Source organism: Salmo salar, chromosome 22, assembly GCF_965601325.2.
Source record: "Salmo salar chromosome 22, fSalSal1, whole genome shotgun sequence".
NCBI classification, from domain to species: domain Eukaryota; kingdom Metazoa; phylum Chordata; class Actinopteri; order Salmoniformes; family Salmonidae; genus Salmo; species Salmo salar.
Window position 1 is genome coordinate 8192306 of NC_138312.1, and position 21774 is coordinate 8214079.

A 21774-nucleotide genomic window follows, 5' to 3' on the forward strand; every position below is an offset into this window, starting at 1 on the left:
ATTCGATCCAAAAGGACGTAAAATAACATTTGGCTATACACTACTAACCTAAAATCATAAATAAATGTTTGAAGGTACCAGTGGTTTGTTAAATGAAATAATGTGGTTGATTGTTTTTGCCATATTGAACTGAGCACCTTTTCCAGGAATTTATTAAATAAGATACTTTTTAGCAAATAATGTAAAAATCTGAAGCTAACTTAACAGATATTCTAAACACACAAACAGTAGATACAATATTACAAAGTAATTTCCTCAGTTCGGCCCAGAGACCAAAACATAGACAATATAATATAATACAGCAAGCGGGAGGGTTGGGTCGGTCTCCTTTAACCCTTGATCTCTAACCCGAGAGTGACCCCAGAAATGAACGACGGCAGGCACTTGAATGTCGTGGTTTCCTGTTTGTTTGTTAAATAGTCCGGAGAGTTGATAGTCCTCACACAAGGTTGTGTGCTCTGGGAGGAAGTTGCCTCTAAATTCTGATCTAAGATAAGCTCAACCTACTCCCAGATCCTAACGTAAACCATTAGGGGAGGAAACGCATAACTGGCCCGAGGTCAAGGTCTACATGCCACTTCCTCCTCAACACAATTCCATAAGAGAAGGAAAAGAAGGCGAGATTATCAACGACGTCACCCTAGTTCCCTCAGGACTCCATCTCGTCTCCGTCGAATGGCGGGGTCTCGAAGCTGCAAACCTCCTCATAGGTCAACCCTGAGAGAAAGATAGCGATCAGAAGTGGCCAGAGTAGACATCAGTTTAGTGCGAGTATCATGTTATGTTAAACCTAAATTATTTTATCATCCTCCCTCCACACGGAGCCATTTCCCTCTCTCCCCCCGTCACATACTTTTCCACTCCTCTATCTCCAGCTGACGGCTCTCAAAGCTCTGGTCGTATGGCTCAGACTCTGGTTCATCGTCTGGGTCGTGGTACTGGGAGAAGTAGGGGTGGGCCAGGGCCTCTGACGCTGTGATCCGCTTATCAGTGTCCAGAACCAACATCTTCTCTAACAGATCCACCGCTGGAAGGGGGAAAGAGAGAGAGAGAGAATGTAAACGGAGTGTCTGTTTAGACAGTGTGAATGTGTGTGTTTGTGAGACACTAGACAGACTACCCCATTATTACCTAGTGGGTTAGCGCCAATGAACACATCAGCAAAGTTCCTCTTGGGCATCTGGGGAAGGGAGTTAATGTAGTTTCTGGCCTGTTAGAGAGATACACAGAACTGTTCATCACACACTGGACGGGGAACACACAACACTTGAACTGCTTCTGAAATCAAGCGATACCACATGTCGGCAGTGAAGACAGATTATTTCTGTACACTTAGGGCTCGAATCCTAACTTGAGATCAGAATGTGTAAATCACGCATTGATGCCAATAGGAGACTGAGTTACATGCCCTGTGTACGAATGTATCAAGCGTCTCAGTGTAGGAGTGCCGATTTAAGATCAGTTTAGCCTTTTACATCACAATGAATAGGATTACATGGACAGACAGGGGGAACCTGATCCTAGATCAGCACGCCTACTCTGAGACGCTTGATAAATGGCCCCAGATCTCAAGATAGGAATCCCATAGAGCACATCTAAAGGGTTATGAAGAATTCTGTAGTCTGGAGCTGTAGTTTGGAAGAGCACCCCTGTACACAACAACCAAACACATCATATACTATCAGAACACTCCAGATCACAGAGGGGCAAGGCCAGAAAAAACTAGTCAGGAATTAGGGATTGCAAAGCACTCTGGAAAGTGGTGAGATTACGTCAGAGATGCATGTCAGACAAAAAGCAGTCGGGTGCAGAGAGTAGGGGAGGGTTGGAAGAGCTCTGTAGGGCCTAACAAAAGACTGGGGGCATCATAGAGATCCTATTAAATTACTAGAGGGGCTATGTCATAAACGCTCAAAATTCCAGGATGGGGTAGCCATATTGGTCAGGGAGAAATCCAAACCAGTCTAATCGGAAAGAATGGCAGTAGAGGCATAATCCTGATTTTACTTATGCAGGAAAATAAAGTAAGACATGTGATATCAGAAATTGTGTAATAGAATTTAACCTAAAATACTGTCATACAATCATAAATACAGTTCATACAGTTTTATATGCATTTTCTGTATAAATAGTATCTAAAATATAAGTCAACGACCAGAAAAGTCTACATTTTTGTTTTCCTGGAAAACTGTGAGTGCTATTATATGATACAATATCAGTACTTGTTGCATTTATAATTTGGGCGACCCTGGGAAGGACATCTCATAGTGTCTCACCTCGTGGCTGGGCATCCGGCTAATGACAGAGGCCGGGGGCGTTCCTGTCAGCCTCATGATCTGCTGCAGCTGGTTAATATCTACAGCAGCCCAGGGTCAAGGGTCATAGGTCATACTGTCACACAGGTGAGAGGATCACAGGGATGTCAAAGTGTCCCTAAACTAAATAATTTTGTTTCGTGGGGAGAAGGGGGGGGGGGGGGGGGAGAGATAAGGGGATGAGAGTGAAGGGTAAAAGTTGACATGCTGTATGAGGTATTATTGAATAGAGACACAACAACATGCTTTTAGAACACAGCCAGAGGAACGAGTGTCAGAAGAACAGAGCAACCCAAGATGAGAGGTCTCAAGGGGGCAGCTTTACTCAATAACAACTAGGTCAAGGTTCTCTTGGCTTCTGAAACAGCAGCCCATGTAGCTGTAAGTACATGGGGCGGCAGTGTAGCCTAGTGGTTAGAGTGTTAGAGTGTTGGACTAGTAACCGCAAGGTTACAAGTTCAAATCCCCGAGCTGACAAGGTACAAATCTGTCGTTCTGCCCCTGAACAAGGCAGTTAACCCACTGTTCCTAGGCCGTCATTGAAAATAACAATTTGTTCTTAACTGACTTGCTTAAACAAAGGTAAATAAAAGTACACAGGAAGTGGTGTTGAGTTACAGTGGCTATATAATGACAGGAAGAGAGTATAGTAGTAGCAGCTCAATAAGGAGGTTGTTATAGAACGCAGAGGCACACCCAAACGCAGGCAGGCAGACGGGCGAGGGCAGAGTGGAACAGAACATGGTCTAACACGACAGAACACTCACAGACTCAGGAGATTTTTCATCAAGAGCTCAGGTTCCGGGGTTCGCATGAGGAGCATTATAAGCTTCAACTGACCAATGTCTATACCATACCAACATCAAGGGAAAACTGAGGGATGGGATGGAAGGATGGTAGAAGGGAGGGTAGGGAAAAGTAAGAGGGAAAGATGGAGAAGTAGGAGGAGGGATACTTCTATGAGAACCTAAGACATATACTACCTGGTTTACCCATGCATGTAGTTAGTTATTTAGCTAAATGCACACAACTGGGTGTAGTGGATAGGGGTCAATATGGAATTGGGCCATGACAACAAGTGCTACACTTTTCTATGTCACCAAGACGACAGTGAAAGGATACGGTCGGTGCCGGGGAATAACGTCCTTCCGGTTAGCAGCTCCGCCATGATGCAGCCCACCGACCAGATGTCAACTACAACAACAAAAACAACACTTAGTGTTCAGCTAGAAACACATATCCCTAAAATTATTTGGTATGACCATTTACACCTGCAAAACTATTTTGGGGGATGTAAAAAAATACAATAAAACCTGGCCTATAGAATATACAGTATATTACTTATAGGTCATACCGGTCATATTGCAGAGATAGACTAATATACAGTGGATTCGGAAAGTATTCAGCTCCCTTCACTTTTTCAACATTTTGTTACATTACAGCCTTATTCTAAAATGGATTAAACCGTTTTTTTCTCATCAATCTACACACAATACCCCATAATGACAAAGCAATACGTTTTTTTGAAATGTTGGCAAATTTATTACAAATAAAAAACTGAAATATAACATTTACATAAGTTTTCAGACACTTTACTCAGTACTTAGTTGAAGCACCTTTGGCAGCGATTACAGCCTCGAATCTTCTTGGGTATAACGCTACAAGCTTGGTACACCTGTATTTGAGGAGTTTCTCCCATTCTTCTCATTCTTCTCTGCAGATCCTCTCAAAACCCACTTCTGCATTGTCTTGACTGTGTGCTTAGGGTTGTTGTCCTTGTGGAAGGTGATCCTTCGCCCCCAGTCGGAGATCCTGAGCACTCTGGAGCAGGTTTTAATCAAGGATCTCTCTGTACTTTGCTCTGTTCATCTTTCCCTCGATCCTGACTAGTCTCCTAGTCCCTACCGTTTAAAAACATCCCCACAGTATGATGCTGCCACCACCATGCTTCACCGTAGGGATGGTGCTAGGTTTCCTCTAGACGTGACGCTTGGCATTAGGGCCAAAGAGTTCAATCTTGGTTTCATCAGAACAGAGAATTTTGTTTCTCATGGTCTCAGAGTCCTTTAGGTGCCTTTTGGAAAACTCCAAGCGGGCTGTCATGTGTCTTTTACTGAGGAGTGGCTTCCGTCTGCCCACTCTACCATAAAGGCCTGATTAGTGGAGTGCTGCAGAGATGGTAGAAATTTCAACTAGCTTTTTCATACAGAAATTTGCATCCTATAGCTCTAACTCCAGAACGTTTTGGGACACTGAAAAGTCCATGGAGAAAAATAGAACCTCCTCCCAGCTGCCCACTGCACTGAGGCTAGGAAACACTGTCACCACCGATAAATCCACGATAATCGAGAATTTCAATAAGCATCTCTCTACGGCTGGCCATGCTTTCCTCCTGGCTATCCCAACAAACAGCTCCGCACCCCCCACAGCTACTTGCCCAAGCCTCCCCAGCTTCTCCTTCACCCAAATCCAGATAGCAGATGTTCTGAAAGAGCTGCAAAACCTGGACCCATAGCGGGGCTAGACAATCTGGACCCTCTCTTTCTAAAATTATCCGCCGCCATTGTTGTAACCCCTATTACCAGTCTGTTCAACCTCTCTTTCGTATCATCATTGATTCCTAAAGATTGGAAAGCTGCCGCGGTCATCCCTCTCTTCAAAAGGGGGTTACACTAGACCCAAACTGTTACAGACCTATATCCATCCTGCCCTGCATTTCTAAAGTCTTCGAAAGCCAAGTTAACAAACAGATCACCTATCATTTCAAATCCCACCGTACCTTCTCCGCTGTGCAATCTGGTTTCCGAGCTGGTCACGGATGCACCTCAGCCACGCTCAAGGTACTAAACGATATCATAACCACCATCGATAAAAGACAGTACTGTGCGGCCGTCTTCATCGACCTGGCCAAGGCTTTCGACTCTGTCAATCACCGTATTCTTGTCGGCAGACTCAACAGCCTTGGTTTCTCAAATGACTGCCTCGCCTGGTTCACCAACTACTTCTCAGATTGAGTACAGTGTGTCAAATCTGAAAGCCTGTTGTCCGGACCTGTTGGCAGTCTATGGGGGGTACAACAAGGTTCAATTCTCGGGCCGACTCCTTTCTCTGTATATATCAACAATGCGGGCGATTCCTTGATCCACCTCTACGCAGACGACACCATTCTGTATACATCTGGCCCTTCTTTGGACACTGTGTTAACAAACCTCCAAACAAGCTTCAATGCCATACAACACTCCTTCCGTGGCCTCCAACTTCTCTAAAACGCTAGTAAAACTAAATGCATGCTCTTCAACCGATCGCTGCCCGCACCCGCCCGCCCGACTAGCACTCTACTCTGGACGGTTCTGACTTAGAATATGTGGACAACTACAAATACCTAGGTGTCTGGCTAGATTGTAAACTCTCCTTCCAGACTCTTATTAAACATCTCCAATCCAAAATGAAATCTAGAATCAGCTTCCTATTTCGCAACAAAGCCTCCTTCACTCACGCTGCCAAACATACCCTCGTAAAACTGACTATGCTACCGATCCTCGGCGATGTCATTTACAAAATAGCCTCCAACACTCTACTCAGCAAACTGGATGCAGTCGATCACAGTGCCATCTGTTTTGTTACCAAAGCCCCATATACCACCCACCACTGCGACCTGTATGCTCTCGTCGGCTGGCGCTCGCTACATATTCGTCACCAGACCCACTGGCTCCAGTTCATCTATAAGTCTTTGCTAGGTAAAGCTCTGCCTCATCTCAGCTCACTGGTCACCATAACAACAACCACCCGTAGCACGCGCTCCAGCAGGTATATCTCACTGGTCATCCCCAAAGCCAACACCTCCTTCGGCCGCCTTTCCTTCCAGTTCTCTGCTGCCAATGACTAGAACAAATTGCACAAATCGCTGAAGTTGGAGACTTATATCTCCCTCATTAACTTTAAGCATCAGCTATCTGAGCAGCTTACCGATCGCTGCTGCTGTACACAGCCCATCTGTAAATAGCCCATCCAACTACTTACCTCATCCCCATATTGTTTTTATTGTACTTTTTTTGCTCTTTTGCACACCTATCACGCCAGTGCTAATTTGCTAAATTGTAATTACTTCGCTACTATGGTCTATTTATTGCCTTACCTCCTTACACCATTTGCACACAATGTATATAGACTTTTTCTATTGTGTTATTGACTGTACATCTGTTTATTCCATGTGTTGTTTGTGTCGCACTGCTTTGCTTTATCTTGGCCAGGTCGCAGTTGTAAATGAGAACTTGTTCTCAACTGGCCTACCTGGTTAAATAAAGGTGAAATAAAATAAAAACTTCCAGAAGGACAACCATCTCTACAGGAGAACTTGGTCATCTCCCTGACCTTGTCCGTTCTCCCCCAATTGCTCAGTTTGGCTGGGTGGCCAGCTCTAGGAAGAGTCTTGCTGGTTTCAAACTTAAAAATTATGGAGGTCACGGTGTTCTTGGGGACCTTCAATGCTGCAGAAAGTTTTTGGTACCCTTCCCAAATCAAATACAATTGTATTGGTAACATACACATGGTTAGCAGATGTAAAAAAATAAATTAAAAAAAATGTTTTTTTAAATGTACCTTTATTTAACTAGGCAAGTCAGTTAAAAACAAATTCTTATTTTCAATGACAGCCTAGGAACAGTGGGCTAACTGCCTTGTTCAGGGGCAGAACGACAGATTTGTACCTTGTCAGCTCGGGGATTCGATCTTGCAACCTTTCGGTTACTAGTCCAACGCTCTAACCACTAGGCTACGCTGCCGCCCCAAAATAATGCGAGTGTAGCGAAATGCTCGTGCTTCTAGTTACGACAGTGCAGTAATATCTAACAAGTAATCTAACAATTCCCAACAACTACCTAATATACACAAATCTAAAAGGAGTGAATGAGAATATGTACATATCAATTATTGGATGAGCTATGGCCGAGAGGCATAGGCAAGTTGCAATAGATGGTATAAAATGCAGTATATACACATATGTGATGTAAGATATGTAAACATTATTAAAGTGGTATTGTTTAAAGTGATCCATTTATTAAAGTAGGCAGCCACCTCTCTGAGTTAGTTTAGCAGTCTGATGGCCTTGAGATTGAAAAACAGCTTCTTTCTCTCGGTCCCAGCTTCGGTGCACCTGTCGTGACCTCGCCTTCTGGATGGTAGCGGTGTGAACAGGCAGTGGCTCGGGTGGTTGATGTCCTTGATCTTTTTGGCCTTCCTGTGACATCGGGTGCTGTAGGAGTCATGGAGGGCAGGTAGTTTTCCCCCGGTGATGCGTTGTGCAGACTGCACCACCCTCTGGAGAGCCTTGCCATTGAGGGCGGTGCAGTTGCCGTACCAGGCTGTGATACAGTCAGACAGGATGCTCTCGATTGTGCATCTGTAAAAGTTTGTCAGGGTTTTGGGTAACAAGCCAGATTTCTTAAACCTCAGGAGGCTGAAGAGGCCTTCTTCGCCACACTGTCTGTGTGGGTGGACCATTTCAGTTTGTCTGTGATATGTACGCCGAGTAACTTAAAACTTTCCACCTTCTCAACTGCTGACCCTTCGATGTGGATAGGGGGGTGCTCCCTCTGCGGTTTCCTGAAGTCCACGATCATCTCCTTCGTTTTGTTGACGTTGAGTGAGATGTTGTTTTCTTGACACCACACTTCGAGTGCCCTCACCTCCTCTCTGTAGGACGTCTCGTCGTTTTTGGTAATCAAGCCCACTACTGTTGTGTCATCTGCAAACTTGATGATTGAGTTGGAGGCGTGCATGGCCACACAGTCATGGGTGAACCGGGAGTACAGGAGGAGGCTGAGAACACACCCTTGTGGGGCCCCAGTGTTGAGGGTCAGCGAAGTGGAGATGTTGTTTCCTACCTTCACATGTGCCTCAACACAATCCTGTCTCGGAGCTCTACGGACAATTCCTTCGACTTCATGGATTGGTTTTTGCTCTGCCATGCACTGCCAACTGCGGAACCTTATATAGACAGGTGTGTGCCTTTCCAAATCCTGTCCAATCAAGTTCTAGTCAATGGAAACAGGACGCACCTGAGCCTCATAGCAAAGGGTCAGAATACTTACCGTAAATTCCGGACTATAAGACGCAACTTTTTTCCCAGCTTTGAACCTCGCGGCTTAAACAATGACGCGGCTAATATATGGATTTTTCCCGCTTTCAATAAAAAAAAAAATAAAAAAAAAAACACATTCTGTGACGTGCTCAGTTTTTTGGCGGCATGAAGCTTTCATTAGACCAATGAAATTGCCGAACGGGTTAAGGGCGCTCTCAAACTTCCCATCATTCTGATTATGGTAGTCATTTTGTCACCCTCATCATGGCAAAGACACGGAGAAATGCATATGATGCAGCTTTCAAGTTGAAGGCGATTGATCTGGCTGTTGGAAAAGGAAATAGAGCTGCTGCACGGGAGCTTGGTCTTAATGAGTCGATGATAAGACGTTGGAAACAGCAGCGTGAGGAATTGACTCAGTGCAAAAAGACAACTAAAGCTTACTGCAAATGTTTTATTTTTTGTTACAAGTCGTGTTTCGTTAAAGCCTATTTATTTTTGTTACAAGCTGTGTTTCGCCTGTGTAAAGTTAATTTGTTTCAATGTACCGGTAGGCACCTGCGGCTTATAGACATGTGCGGCTTATTTATGTTCAAAATATATATATTCTTTAAATTCAGTGGGTGCGGCTTATATTCAGGTGCGCTTAATAGTCCGGAAATTACAGTATGCAATTTATTTTTTCAAAAACATCTCAAAACCTGTTTTCACTGCCATTATGTGTGTATTATGTGTGCATTATTGTGTGTAGATTGATGAGGAACATTTTTGTTTTATCCATTTTAGAATAAGGCTGTAATGTAACAAAATGTGGAAAAAGTGAAGAGGTCTGAATACATTCTGAACGTACTCTATCATAGTACATTATTACCTGTCATGTTGTAGTGCATCCAGTTCAGCATGATCTCTGGGGCGCGGTACCACCTGGTTGCTACGTAACCCGTCATCTCATCATCAGTGTGTCTCGCCAGACCAAAGTCCAGGATCTGATGGATAGAAAAAGAGAGGACAAAAGTGAGTGTGTGTATGCATGTGTGTGCACGAGAGAGAAAGAGAGAGATGGTTGTGTGTATGCATCAAAAGGTGTGGACTCAAGTCACATGACCTGGACTCGAGTCTGACTTGAGTTACAAATTTCATAACTTCAGACTTAACTTGATAGAAAATAAAATGACTTGAACTTGGAGCCTAAAGACTCGGGACTCGACTTGAACTGGGAACAGACAAACAGAGAACACAGGTATAAATACACAGGGGATAATGGGGAAGATGCGCAACACCTGGAGTGGGGTGGAGACAATCACAAAGACAGGTGAAACAGATCAGGGTGTGACAGTTATACCCTATAGGGTCCAGATATATACCTGGTTAGGTTACCAGATTAGGAAAAACTCTGGGCCCAAGGGAAAACAATTTGCCCCACCACTCTGGGACCTGTTGTGCCACCTCGGACTGATTTGCTGTACAGCTATAGGATCGGGTGCAGTGCAATTGTAAAATTGTAGGGAGAGGACTGCCATAAATAAATATGCAGCTCCAAAAAATGTTGGTGATCAAAAATATTAACTGTTTACGTTGCAAGCTCATCAGCAATGGGGCATCAAGCAATAATTACTAGCATAGACCTACTGGTCTTTTGGTATGGAATTCCTTGACATTTACCATTGACTTATGAAGCTTGCATTTGTAATTTGTTGTAAACATTAATTAGGACAATCAAAATATGTTGTAGACAAAATAATGAAAAGGGCTGTCTGATAGTCTCAATAAATAGAAAAAGATTTATTGTTGAACAACACATTGCATGTATCGATAACTTTTTTACTTGACTTGAAAAAAACGTATGACTCAACTTGCTCTTAGAATGCACGGCTTGGCCTTGACTCGAGACTCGAACCGTTCTACTTGGGACTCAACTTGATACTCGAACCTTGCTTGTGACTCGAATAATACTGACTTCATCCCACCTCTGGTATTTACAGTGCTTTTAGAAAAAGTGTTCATACCACTTATTCCACATTTTGTTGTGTTAGAGCCTGAATTTTCACAAAATACCCCATAATGACAAAGTGAAAACATGTATTTTTTGTTGCTGTTTGTTTTGTATTCACACGCCTGAGTCAATACTTTGTAGAAGCACATTTGGTAGAGATTACAGCTGTGAGTATTTCTGGGTAAGTCTCTAAGAGCTTTCCACACCTGGATTATGCAACATTTGCTTCAAGCGCTGTCAAATTAGTTGTTGATCATTGCTAGACAACCATTTTCAGGTCTTGACATAGATTTCCAAGTAGATTTCAATCTAAACTGTAACTTGAGCCCTGTCTTCTTGGTAAGAAACTCCAGTGTAGATTTGGCCTTGGGTTTTAGGTTATTGTCCTGCTGAAAGGTGAATTCATCTCCCAGTGTCTGGTCGAATGCAGGCTCAGTAATTTGTTGTATTGGATTTGCCCCAAACATAATACTTTGCATTCAGGACAAAATGTTAATTTCTTTACCATATTTTTTTGGTATTACTTTAGTGCCTTGTTGCAAACAGGATGCATGTCGTTTAATATTTGTATTCTGTACAGGCTTCCTTATTTTCACTCTGCCAATTAGGTTAATATTGTGGAGTAACTATGTTGTTGATCCATCCTCAGTTTTCTCCTATCACAGCCATTAAACTCTGTAACTGTTTTAAAGTCACCATTGGCCTCATGGTGAAATCCCTGAGCGGTTTCCTTCCTCTCTGGCAACTGAGTTAGGAAGGACTACTGTACTTTGTAGTGGCTGGGTATATTGATACACCACCCAAAGTGTAATTAATGACTTCACCATGTGCAAAAGTGTATTCAATGTTTGCATTTATTTTTATCCATCAACCAATAGGTGCTCTTCTTTGAAAGGCATTGGAAAACCTCCCTGGTCTTTGTGGTTGAATCTGTGTTGGAAATTCACTGCTTGACTGAGGGACGATACAGATAATGGTATGTGTGCTACAGAGTAGAGGTCGACCGATTAATCGGCATGGCAATCTGCATTTTTGGACGCTGATTATGGCCGATTACATTGCATTCCACGAGGAAACTGCGTGGCAGGCTGACCACCTGTTACGCGAGTGCAGAAAGGAGCCAAGGTAAGTTGCTAGCTAGCATTAAACTTATATAAAAAAACAATCAAACTACACATGGCTGATGATATTACTAGGTTAACTAACTTGTCCTGCGTTGCATATAATCAATTTAATTTATCATCGAATCACAGCCTACATCGCCAAACGGGTGATGATTAACAAAAGCGCATTTGCGAAAAAAGCAATCGTTGCACGAATGTACCTAACCATAAACATCAATGCCTTTCTTAAAATCAATACACAGAAGTATATATTTTTTTAAACCTGCATATTTAGTTAAAAGAAATTAATACTAGCAGGCAATATTAACTAGGGAAATTGTGTCACTTCTCTTGCTTTCATTGCATGCAGAGTCAGGGTATATGCAACAGTTTGGGCCACCTGGCTCGTTGCGAACTAATTTGCCAGAATTGTACATAATTATGACATAACATTGAAGGTTGTGCAATGTAACAGCAATATTTAGACTTAGGGTTGTCGCCCGTTCGATAAAATACAGAACGGTTCCGTATTTCACTGAAAGAATAAACGTTTTGTTTTCTAAATGATAGTTTCTGGATTTGACCATATTAATGACCAACGGCTCGTATTTCTGTGTTTATTATATTATAATTAAGTCCATGGTTTGATAGAGCAGTCTGACTGAGCTGTGGTAGGCGGCAGCAGGCTCGTAAGCATTCATTCAAACTTTACTGCGTTTGCCAGCAGCTCTTAGCAATGCTTGCTTCACAGCGCTGTTTATGACTTGAAGCCTATCAACTCCTGAGGTTAGGCTGGCAATACTAAATTACCTATTAGAACATCCAATAGTAAAAGGTATATGAAATACATATGGTATAGAGAGAAATAGTCAACGCGTCATCATTTCTATAACAACTACAACCTAAAACTTCTTAACTGGGAATATTGAAAAACTGGGAATATTGAACCACCAGCTTTCATATGTTCTCATGTTCTGAGCAAGGAACTTAAACGTTAGCTTTTTTACATGGCACATATTGCACTTTTACTTTCTTCTCCAACACTGTGTTTTTGCATTATTTAAACCAAATTGAGCATGTTTCATTATTTATTTGAGCCAAAATAGATTTTATTTATGTATTATATTAAGTTAAAATAAAAGTTTCATTGTTAATTCAGTATTGTTGTAATTGTCATTATTACAAATAAATATATATATTTAAAAAATGGCTGATTAATCGGTATCAGCTTTTTTTGGTCCTCCAATAAATCGGTATCGGCATTGAAAAATCATAAAATCGGTCGACCTCTAGTACAGAGACGAGGTAGTCATTCAAAAATCATGTTAAACACCATTATTGCATGCAACTTATTATGAACATTTTTACTCCTGAACTTATTTAGGCTTGCCATTAAAATGGGGTTTGAATACTTAAAAACTTGACTCAAGACATTTTAGCATTTCATTGTGAAAATTTCAAAAAACATAATTCCACTTTGACTTTATGGGGTATTGTGTGTAGGCTAATGACAATAAATCTTTAATCCATTTTAAATTCAGGCAGTAACAACAAAATGTGGAAAAAGTCAAGGGGTGTGAATACCTTCTGAAGGCACTGTGTGTGTGTGCATGAATGTTTTGGGGATTGAACCTTTATTTAACTAGGCAAGTCAGTTAAGAACAAATTCCTATTTACAACGACGGCCTACCCCGGCCAGACCCGGACGACGCTAGGCCAATTGTGCGCCGCCCTATGGGACTCCCAATCACGGCCGGATGTAACTCAGCCTGGATTCGAACCAGGGACTGTAGTAAAGTCTTTTGCCTTAGACCGCTGCGCCACTCAGGAGCAAATACAGTGCCTTAAGAAAGTATTTACACCCCTTGAATTTTTCCACATTTTGTTACGTTACAGCCTTATTCTTAAATGGATTAAATAAAAAATGGTTGAAGTTGGAAACCCCCAAGACTCTTCCTAGAGCTGGCCGTCCGGCCAAACTGAGCAATCGGGGGAGAAGGGCCTTGGTCAGGGAGCTGACCAATAACCCAATGGTCACTCTGACCATTATCAAAGTAAAAAAAGGGGGAAAATGTTTATTGAGTTGATAGTCTGTTTCTTGTGGAGGCTGTTCAGATAAGAAATTTAGTTAACAAAAAGCAAATGGTAATCTCAGGCTGATGTTTAAAAAAACATTTTCTCAAACTGAGCACTTTATTTTGTTCTTTATTTATATATAATTGCTGCCCTTACTAGGGTTTGTCATATTTTATTATTTTGTAATGTTCGTTATTTGAATCTGTGGATTTGTTAGAAAGGAGAAGAAATCTGTAATTTGATTTTAATAAGCCATTTAAAGTTGTCAAACTAAAAAAAAGTTGACTTTTCTCATAAATATATATAATATTTATTTCAGAAAAAGATAGGCCTATTTTATTTTATAAGATTTTTATTTATTTAAATGTGCACCTTATGGAGCTTTGATTTCAAAAAAGGTACTCCTGTTGTTATACAGTGTTTATGTCTACATGTTATTGTTATTTGAACAGCTGAGCATTTAATCTGAACCAGGTGAAGAGCCCTGTTTATTATTTATTCATTTGATTTTTCAACTGTTCACTGAAATTGCCGGTTTCAATAAAACTACTTGAGACATGTCATATCTGGCTTTGACTTTGACTGAACATTTGCTCTCACTTTGCGGAAAAAATATCAGGATATATATCTTATATCGATATTCAGCCTAAATATATCGGGATATGACTTTTGGTCCATATCGCCCAGCCCTGACCTCCATGCTCTGGACACTACGCTGACAGACACAGCAAACCTTCTTGCCACAGCTCGCATTGATGTGCCATCCTGGATGAGCTGCACTACCTGAGCCACTTGTGTGGGTTGTAGACTCCGTCTCATGCTACCACTAGAGTGAAAGCACCGCCAGCATTCAAAAGTGACCAAAACATCAGCCAGGAAGCATAGGAACTGAGAAGTGGTCTGTGGTCACCACCTGCAGAACCACTCCTTTATTGGGGGTGTCTTGCTAATTGCCTATAATTTCCACCTGTTGTCTATTCCATTTGCACAACAGCATGTGAAATGTATTGTCAATCAGTGTTGCTTCCTAAGTGGACAGTTTGATTTCACAGAAGTGTGATTGACTTGGAGTTACATTGTGTTGTTTAAGTGTTCCCTTTATTTTTTTGAGCAGTATATATATATCCAGTCAAAAGTTTGGACAAACCTACTCATTCAAGGGTTTTTCTTTATTTTTACTATATTGTAGAATAATAGCGAAGACATCAAAACTTTGAAACACAAAAAAGTGTGAAACAAATCAAAATATATTTATATGAGATTCTTCAAAGTAGCCACCATTTGCCTTGATGACAGCTTTGCACACTCTTGGCATTCTCTCAACCAGCTTCACTTTGAATGCTTTTACAACAATCTTGAAGGAGTTCCCACATATACTGAGCACTTGTTGGCTGCTTTTCCTTCACTCTGCGGTCCGACTCATCCCAAACCATCTCAATTTGATTGAGGTTGTGGGATTGTGGAGGCCAGGTCATCTGATGCAGCACTCCATCACTCTCTGTCTTGGTCAAAAAGCCCTTACACAGCCTAGAGGTGTGTTGAGTCATTGCACCCAAGTTTAATTCTCCTGGCAAAGATAACCAGGTTTTTGTCTAAAATGTACACTGGTACTTGGTAAAGTTCATGATGCCGTTGTCCTTAACAAGGGCCCCAGGACCAGTGGACGCAAAATAGCCCCATAACAGCAAAGATCCACCACCATATTTTACAGTACGGATGAGTATTTTCTGCATATGCATTGTTTTTCAAAGGCCAAACCCACCACTGGTGTGCGTGGCCAAATAGGTATATTTTCATGTCATATATGACCATAGCACTGGTTCCAATCCAAGTGCCAATGCCGTTTAGCAAACTCCAAGCGGTGCTATGCTTAGATGAAATGATAAAGCCCTTTGGCCACGCACACAAATGGTGGGTTTGGCCTTCGAAATAACAATGCATATGTAGAAAATAACTAAATACAGTGGGCAGACTGTAGCATTCTGAAAGTTGCAACTTCATGAACTGCCCACCACGTCAGGCGTGCATTTTCACCAGTCTGAATGAAATATCTAACAACTGTAATTTTAGTTATACTGTATGCTTCATGTTGGTGACTGTCGTGTTGAAAATACTCTATAAAATAAAATCTCTTACTAGCTGGAGAGGAGAAGCAGTTCAGGGTAGGTGAACTATCGCTTTTAGTTAGGCAGACTGGTATAACAGATCTAAAAACTTTCTCACCTTGAGCTCACAGTCCTCATTCACTGCCAAGTTACTGGGCTTCAGATCCTGTGGAGGGGAAGGAGAGAGGGGAGAATAAGGCAGGTATTGAGTATGCACTAACACTGTCAGATATTCCTATTTCCACCCTCCACCCCATGCAAGCATCTTGACGTAAAGATTGATGTACAGTACCAGTCAAACGTTTGGACACACCTACTCATTCAAGGGTTTTTCTTTATTTAAAAAAAAATCATTATTATTTTCTACATTGTAGAATAACAGTGAAGACATCAAAACTATGAAATAACACATACGGAATCATGTAGTAACCAACAAAAATGTGTTAAACCAATCAAAATATATTTGGGATTTGAGATTCTTCAAAGTAGCCACCCTTTGCCTTGATGACAGCATTGCACACTCTTGGCACTATTATTCCACAATGTAGAAAATAGTAAATAAAAGAAAAACCCTTGAATGAGTAGGTGTGTCCAAACTTTTGACAGATACTGTACGTTTGATGTAACTTACTCTGTGGATGATGTCTGCTGAATGGATATACTGCAAAACAAAAACAGACAACTATTTACAACTGCATACCTATGAATACCTATACCTGCTCCTACAGTGAGGGAAAATATATTTGATCCCCTGCTGATTGTGTACGTTTGCCCACTGACAAAGAAATTCAGTCTATAATTTTAATGGTAGGTTTATTTGAACAGTGAGAGACAGAACAACAAAAATGCATGTCAAAAGTGTTATAAATTGATTTGCATTTTAATGAGGGAATATAAGTATTTGACCCCCTCTCAATCAGAAAGATTTCTGGCTCCCAGGTGTCTTTAAAACAGGTAACAAACTGAGATTAGGAGCACACTCTTAAAGGGAGTGCTCCTAATCTCAGTTTGTTACCTGTACAAAAGACACCTGTCCACACAAGCAATCAATCAGATTCCAAACTCTCCACCATGGCCAAGACCAAAGAGCTCTCCAAGGATGTCAGGGACAAGATTGTAGACCTACACAAGGCTGGAATGGGCTACAAGACCATCGCCAAGCAGCTTGGTGAGAAGGTGACAACATTTGGTGAGATTATTCGCAAATGGAAGAAACACAAAAGAACTGTCAATCTCCCTTGGCCTGGGGCTCCATGCAAGATCTCACCTCGTGGAGTTGCAATGATCATGAGAACGGTGAGGAATCAGCCCAGAACTACACGGGAGGATCTTGTCAATGATCTCAAGGCAGCTGGGACCATAGTCACCAAGAAAACAATTGGTAACACACTCTGTCGTGAAGGACTGAAATCCTGCAGCGCCCGCAAGGTCCCCCTGCTCAAGAAAGCACATATACATGCCTGTCTGAAGTTTGCCAATGAACATCTGAATGATTCAGAGGACAACTGGGTGAGAGTGTTGTGGTCAGATGAGACCAAAATGGAGCTCTTTGGCATCAACTCACCGTAATTGGAGGAGGAGGAATGCTGCCTATGACCCCAAGAACACCATCCCCACCGTCAAACATGGAGGTGGAAACATTATGCTTTGGGGGTGTTTTTCTGCTAAGGGGACAGGTCAACTTCCCCGCATCAAAGGGACGATGGACGGGGCCATGTACCGTCAAATCTTGGGTGAGAACCTCTTCCCTCTGCCAGGGCATTGAAAATGGGTCGTGGGTGGGTATTCCAGCATGACAATGACCCAAAACACACAGCCAAGGCAACAAAGGAGTGGCTCAAGAAGAAGCACATTAAGGTCCTGGAGTGGCCTAGCCAGTCTCCAGACCTTAATCCCATAGAAAATCTGTGGAGGGAGCTGAAGGTTCGAGTTGCCAAACGTCAGCCTCGAAACCTTAATGACTTGGAGAAGATCTGCAAAGAGGAGTGGGACAAAATCCCTCCTGAGATGTGTGCAAACCTGGTGGCCAACTACAAGAAATGTCTGACCTTTGTGATTGCCAACAAGGGTTTTGCCACCAAGTACTAAGTCATGTTTTGCAGAGGGGTCAAATACTTATTTCCCTCATTAAAATGCTAATCATTTTATAACATTTTTGACATGCGTTTTTCTGGATTTTGTTGTTGTTATTCTGTCTCTCACTGTTCAAATAAACCTACCATTAAAATTATAGACTGATTATTTCTTTGTCAGTGGGCAAACATACAAAATCAGCAGGGGATCAAATACTTTTTCCCACTCACTGTATGAAAACACACACACACACACACACACACACACACACACACACACACACACACACACACACCTTGAGACCCCGGAGGATCTGGTATATGAGGAACTGAACGTGGTCGTCCGTCAGTTTCTGACACTTGACGATATTGTTGAGGTCCGCTCCCATCAGGTGGGTCACCAGGTACCTGCCAATCACAACCCATTTTGATTAGAATTTGATTTGAATTATTCACTCTCATTTTAAGCCTCATCAATAGTGCATTTAATCTTGCTTATTCACAACGTTTGGCATGTCCATGGCTCAGACATTAAAGACATAATGCAATTTCAAGTGAATTTGGAAAGTATTCAGACCCTTTTACTTATTCCACATTTTGTTACGTTACAGCCTTATTCTAAAATGGATTACATTCATATTTTTCCTCCTCAATCTACACACAACAACCCCATAATGACAAAGCGAAAACAGGTTTTTAGACTTTCTCGCAAATGTATTCAAAATAAAAAACAGATACCTTATTTACATTAGTATTCAGACCCTTGGCTATGAAACTTGAGCTCAGGTAGATCCTGTTTCCATTGATCATCCTTGAGAAGTTTCTACAACTTGATTGGCATCCACCTGTGGTAAATTAAATTGATTGGACATGATTTGGAAAGGCACACACCTGTCTATATAAAGGTCCCACAGTTGACAGTGCATGTCAGAGCAAAAACCAAGCCATGAGGTCGAAGGAATTTTCTCGGAGCTCTCCGGACATGATTGTGTCGAGGCATAGATCTGGGGAAGGACACCAAAACAGCATCGAAGGTTCCCAAGAACACAGTTGCCTCCATCATTCTTAAACAGAAGAAGTTTGGAACCACCATGACTCTTCCTAGAGCTGGCCGCCCGGCCAAAACTGAGCATTCGGGGAGAAGGGTGTTCTCTCTGATAGAGCTCCAATGTTCCTCTGTGGAGATGGGAGAACATTCCAGAAGGGCAACCATCTCTGCAGTACTCCACAAATCAGGCCTTTATGGTAGAGTGGCCAGACAGAAGCCACTCCTCAGTAAAAGGCACATGACAGCCATCTTGGACTTTGCCAAAGGGCACCTAAAGGACTCTCAGACCATGAGAAACAAGATTATCTGGTCTGATGAAACCAAGATTGAACTCTTTGGCCTGAATGCCAAGCGTCACGTCTGGAGGAAACCTGGCACCATCCCTACGGTGAAGCATGATGGTGGCAGCATCATGCTGTTGGGATGTTTTTCAGCGGCAGGGACTGGGAGACTAGTCAGGATCGAGGGAAAGATGAATGGAGCAAAGTGCAAAGAGATCCTTGACAAAAACCTGCTCCAGAGTGCTCAGGACCTCAGACTGGGGCGAGGGTTTACCTTCCAACAGGACAATGACCCTAAGCACTCAGCCAAGACCACACAGGAGTGGCTTCGGGACAAGTCTCTGAATGTCCTTGAGTGGCCCAGCCAGAGCCCGGAATTGAATCCAGTCAAACATCTCTGGAGAGACCTGAAAATAGCTGTACAGTCACGCTCCACATCCAACCTGACAGAGCTTGAGAGAATCTGCAGAGAATAATGGGAGAAACTCCCCAAATACAAGTGTGCCAAGCTTGTAGCGTCATACCCAAGAAGACTCTAAGCTATAATTGCTGCCAAAAGGTGCTCCAACAAAGGGTCTGAATACTTATGTAAATGTGATATTTCAGCTTTTTATTTTGAATAACTTGCAAAATTTCCCCAAAAATGTTTTTGCTTTGTCATTATGGGGTATTGTGTGTAGATTGCTGAGGATTGTTTATTTAATCCATTTTAGAATAAGGCTGAAGCAAAATGTGGCAAAGGTCAAGGGGTCTGAATACTTTCCAAATGCACTGTATAGTAGGCCTAGCCTCTAGATCACAGCAAATGCTATGTTTAACAATATATTTTCATATTGAAGTCATGCAATTAGACGTCTTACAATGTGGACTTATCAAGGAAGGGATAGGCTGACATACATTTTGTTATTTTGTTTCTGTAGATTATTTAACAAATTAGGCTACAATGGACTCACATTCGAATTGGAGTTGATGACAACGCAATTCGTAAAATACTGTAAAATACACAACTTGAAGCAACCACATATTTAGCCATGGAGCACTTTCTGATTGGCCAGTGAGGGGGTCAAGCACATCTACAACTTATTTATTCATCCAAACCCAGTGCTTGCACACCGCCAGCATCTGTGCCCATAATTCCGTTTGTGAAAATAGCAAAAATATTTGACACACCCCCAAACCTATGGTGCTACCACCAGCACTTAGATGTACCATTGCATTAAGTTTGTTAAAATGGAGCCCACAGTATCGATATAAAATCGGCACAAATAATATCGCAATATTCTACTGTTAGCTTGGGTGGTGTACTGTATAAACCGTATACCGGGGTATTTGGAAAAAGCCACGGGATGGTTTTTCAATACCGTCCAAAGTTCTTCAATACATTTGAATATTTGTAGCTACTTAAGTTATTACCTTGCAGTCAACTTGTGCAACACCTTAGGAGATAAAGCAGATTGTGTTCTTCATTTCACCGGTCACATTATTTGAAATGATTAAGCTTTACGGTAGATCAACAAAACAGTTGAGCCAGTCACTGTGCTTGTTCGTAAATAGCACAACGGGAGAAAGCGAGCTGCTGAGTCCATAGCGTTCTATGTCTATTGGAGAGTCTCTCTGTGTGGCGTGCATGAGGTGATAAAGTTATACTTGTACGCAATTCACAACTAAATGTTTGCCATCAGATATCTTATAACGGCTTCCTGCCGGAAGACAAAGAGCTCTGGATGAGTTATTTTTTTCCCTGTGCTTCCTACTAGCGTTTTTTTCCCCCTCAGTTCTTCTCCCATCTGCTCCATGTACACATGCTGCTCTTCCTTCAGAAAAAGCATGCATCACAACTTTGTTCATTTTCACAATTTATCTCATTCACTTTCGCTTGTAGCTATGCTTGTATAACTTTATGAGCTGGATTTGCAATAGGTTTGTCAGTTTTCGCTGTCTATGCGATTTCGTTATTAGTATGTGCTAATTTTGTTAGCATTCCGGTAACGGAGGCCCAATGGGCTTTTATTGTGTTTTTAGTGCCCACTTTAGTGTGCTATGCTGGTAATACCACAAATCTCGGTATGAGAGAAGGACAGTACAACAATATGAAAATCAGGAACTGCCCAAGTCTACCGTATCGATTCCCCCCCCCCCCATAACATATACATTTGCATGTGTTCTGCTAGGCAACTTGAACTCCTATACAACAGCTATTAGAAATGCCAGAGCGAAGGGTTTAGAAATGGCGAGCGAGAGAGAGAACAAGAAAGATGTTACTCACACATCGTTGAACTCCTCTAGGCTGGTAGCGGGCGTAAACACATCCAACAGGCCAATCACCTGACAGAAAGAGGATGGCAAAGGTTAGACAACATTCTAAATACAACAGACACAACTCACATTGCAAACATAACTCATACTACAAAAAAAGCTCACACTACAGACAAAACAATAACAAACACAACATGTGGTCTTCTTCCAACTGCTAAAATCACTCAGGGTGATTGAGGCAATGTGCAGAGTGCACAAACAGAGGAGAATGGTTTATGCATTTGTCTTTGTGCAAAGAAAAGTAGAGACTTCTTAGTGTGAGACTGTGCTACCGCCCGTTGTCCTTGACATGGTCTTTTACTGTGTTTAATAACCATCAGATAAAGGTCGCTTTGACAACCAACAACATCATGTTTCATCAAACAAAGTTTATGGATTTTTGGATG

General features: G+C 41.9%; 1 protein-coding gene across 1 annotated transcript in view; it reads right to left on the reverse strand.

Annotated features, from left to right (window-relative positions):
• Nucleotides 1-597: 597 nt before the first annotated feature.
• The window catches only part of p38a (mitogen activated protein kinase p38a), a 37892-nt gene continuing 16715 nt past the window's right edge, over nucleotides 598-21774 (reverse strand). Inside the window, exons 3-12 of the mRNA NM_001123698.1 lie at nucleotides 21339-21397; nucleotides 18040-18151; nucleotides 16303-16332; nucleotides 15790-15837; nucleotides 9266-9380; nucleotides 3438-3509; nucleotides 2277-2356; nucleotides 1132-1210; nucleotides 854-1027; nucleotides 598-717 (exon numbers count right to left, since the gene is read on the reverse strand). Coding sequence (NP_001117170.1) covers nucleotides 650-717; nucleotides 854-1027; nucleotides 1132-1210; nucleotides 2277-2356; nucleotides 3438-3509; nucleotides 9266-9380; nucleotides 15790-15837; nucleotides 16303-16332; nucleotides 18040-18151; nucleotides 21339-21397 — 837 coding nt within the window. The 3' untranslated portion in view covers nucleotides 598-649. The remainder of the gene's footprint in view (nucleotides 718-853; nucleotides 1028-1131; nucleotides 1211-2276; nucleotides 2357-3437; nucleotides 3510-9265; nucleotides 9381-15789; nucleotides 15838-16302; nucleotides 16333-18039; nucleotides 18152-21338; nucleotides 21398-21774) is intronic.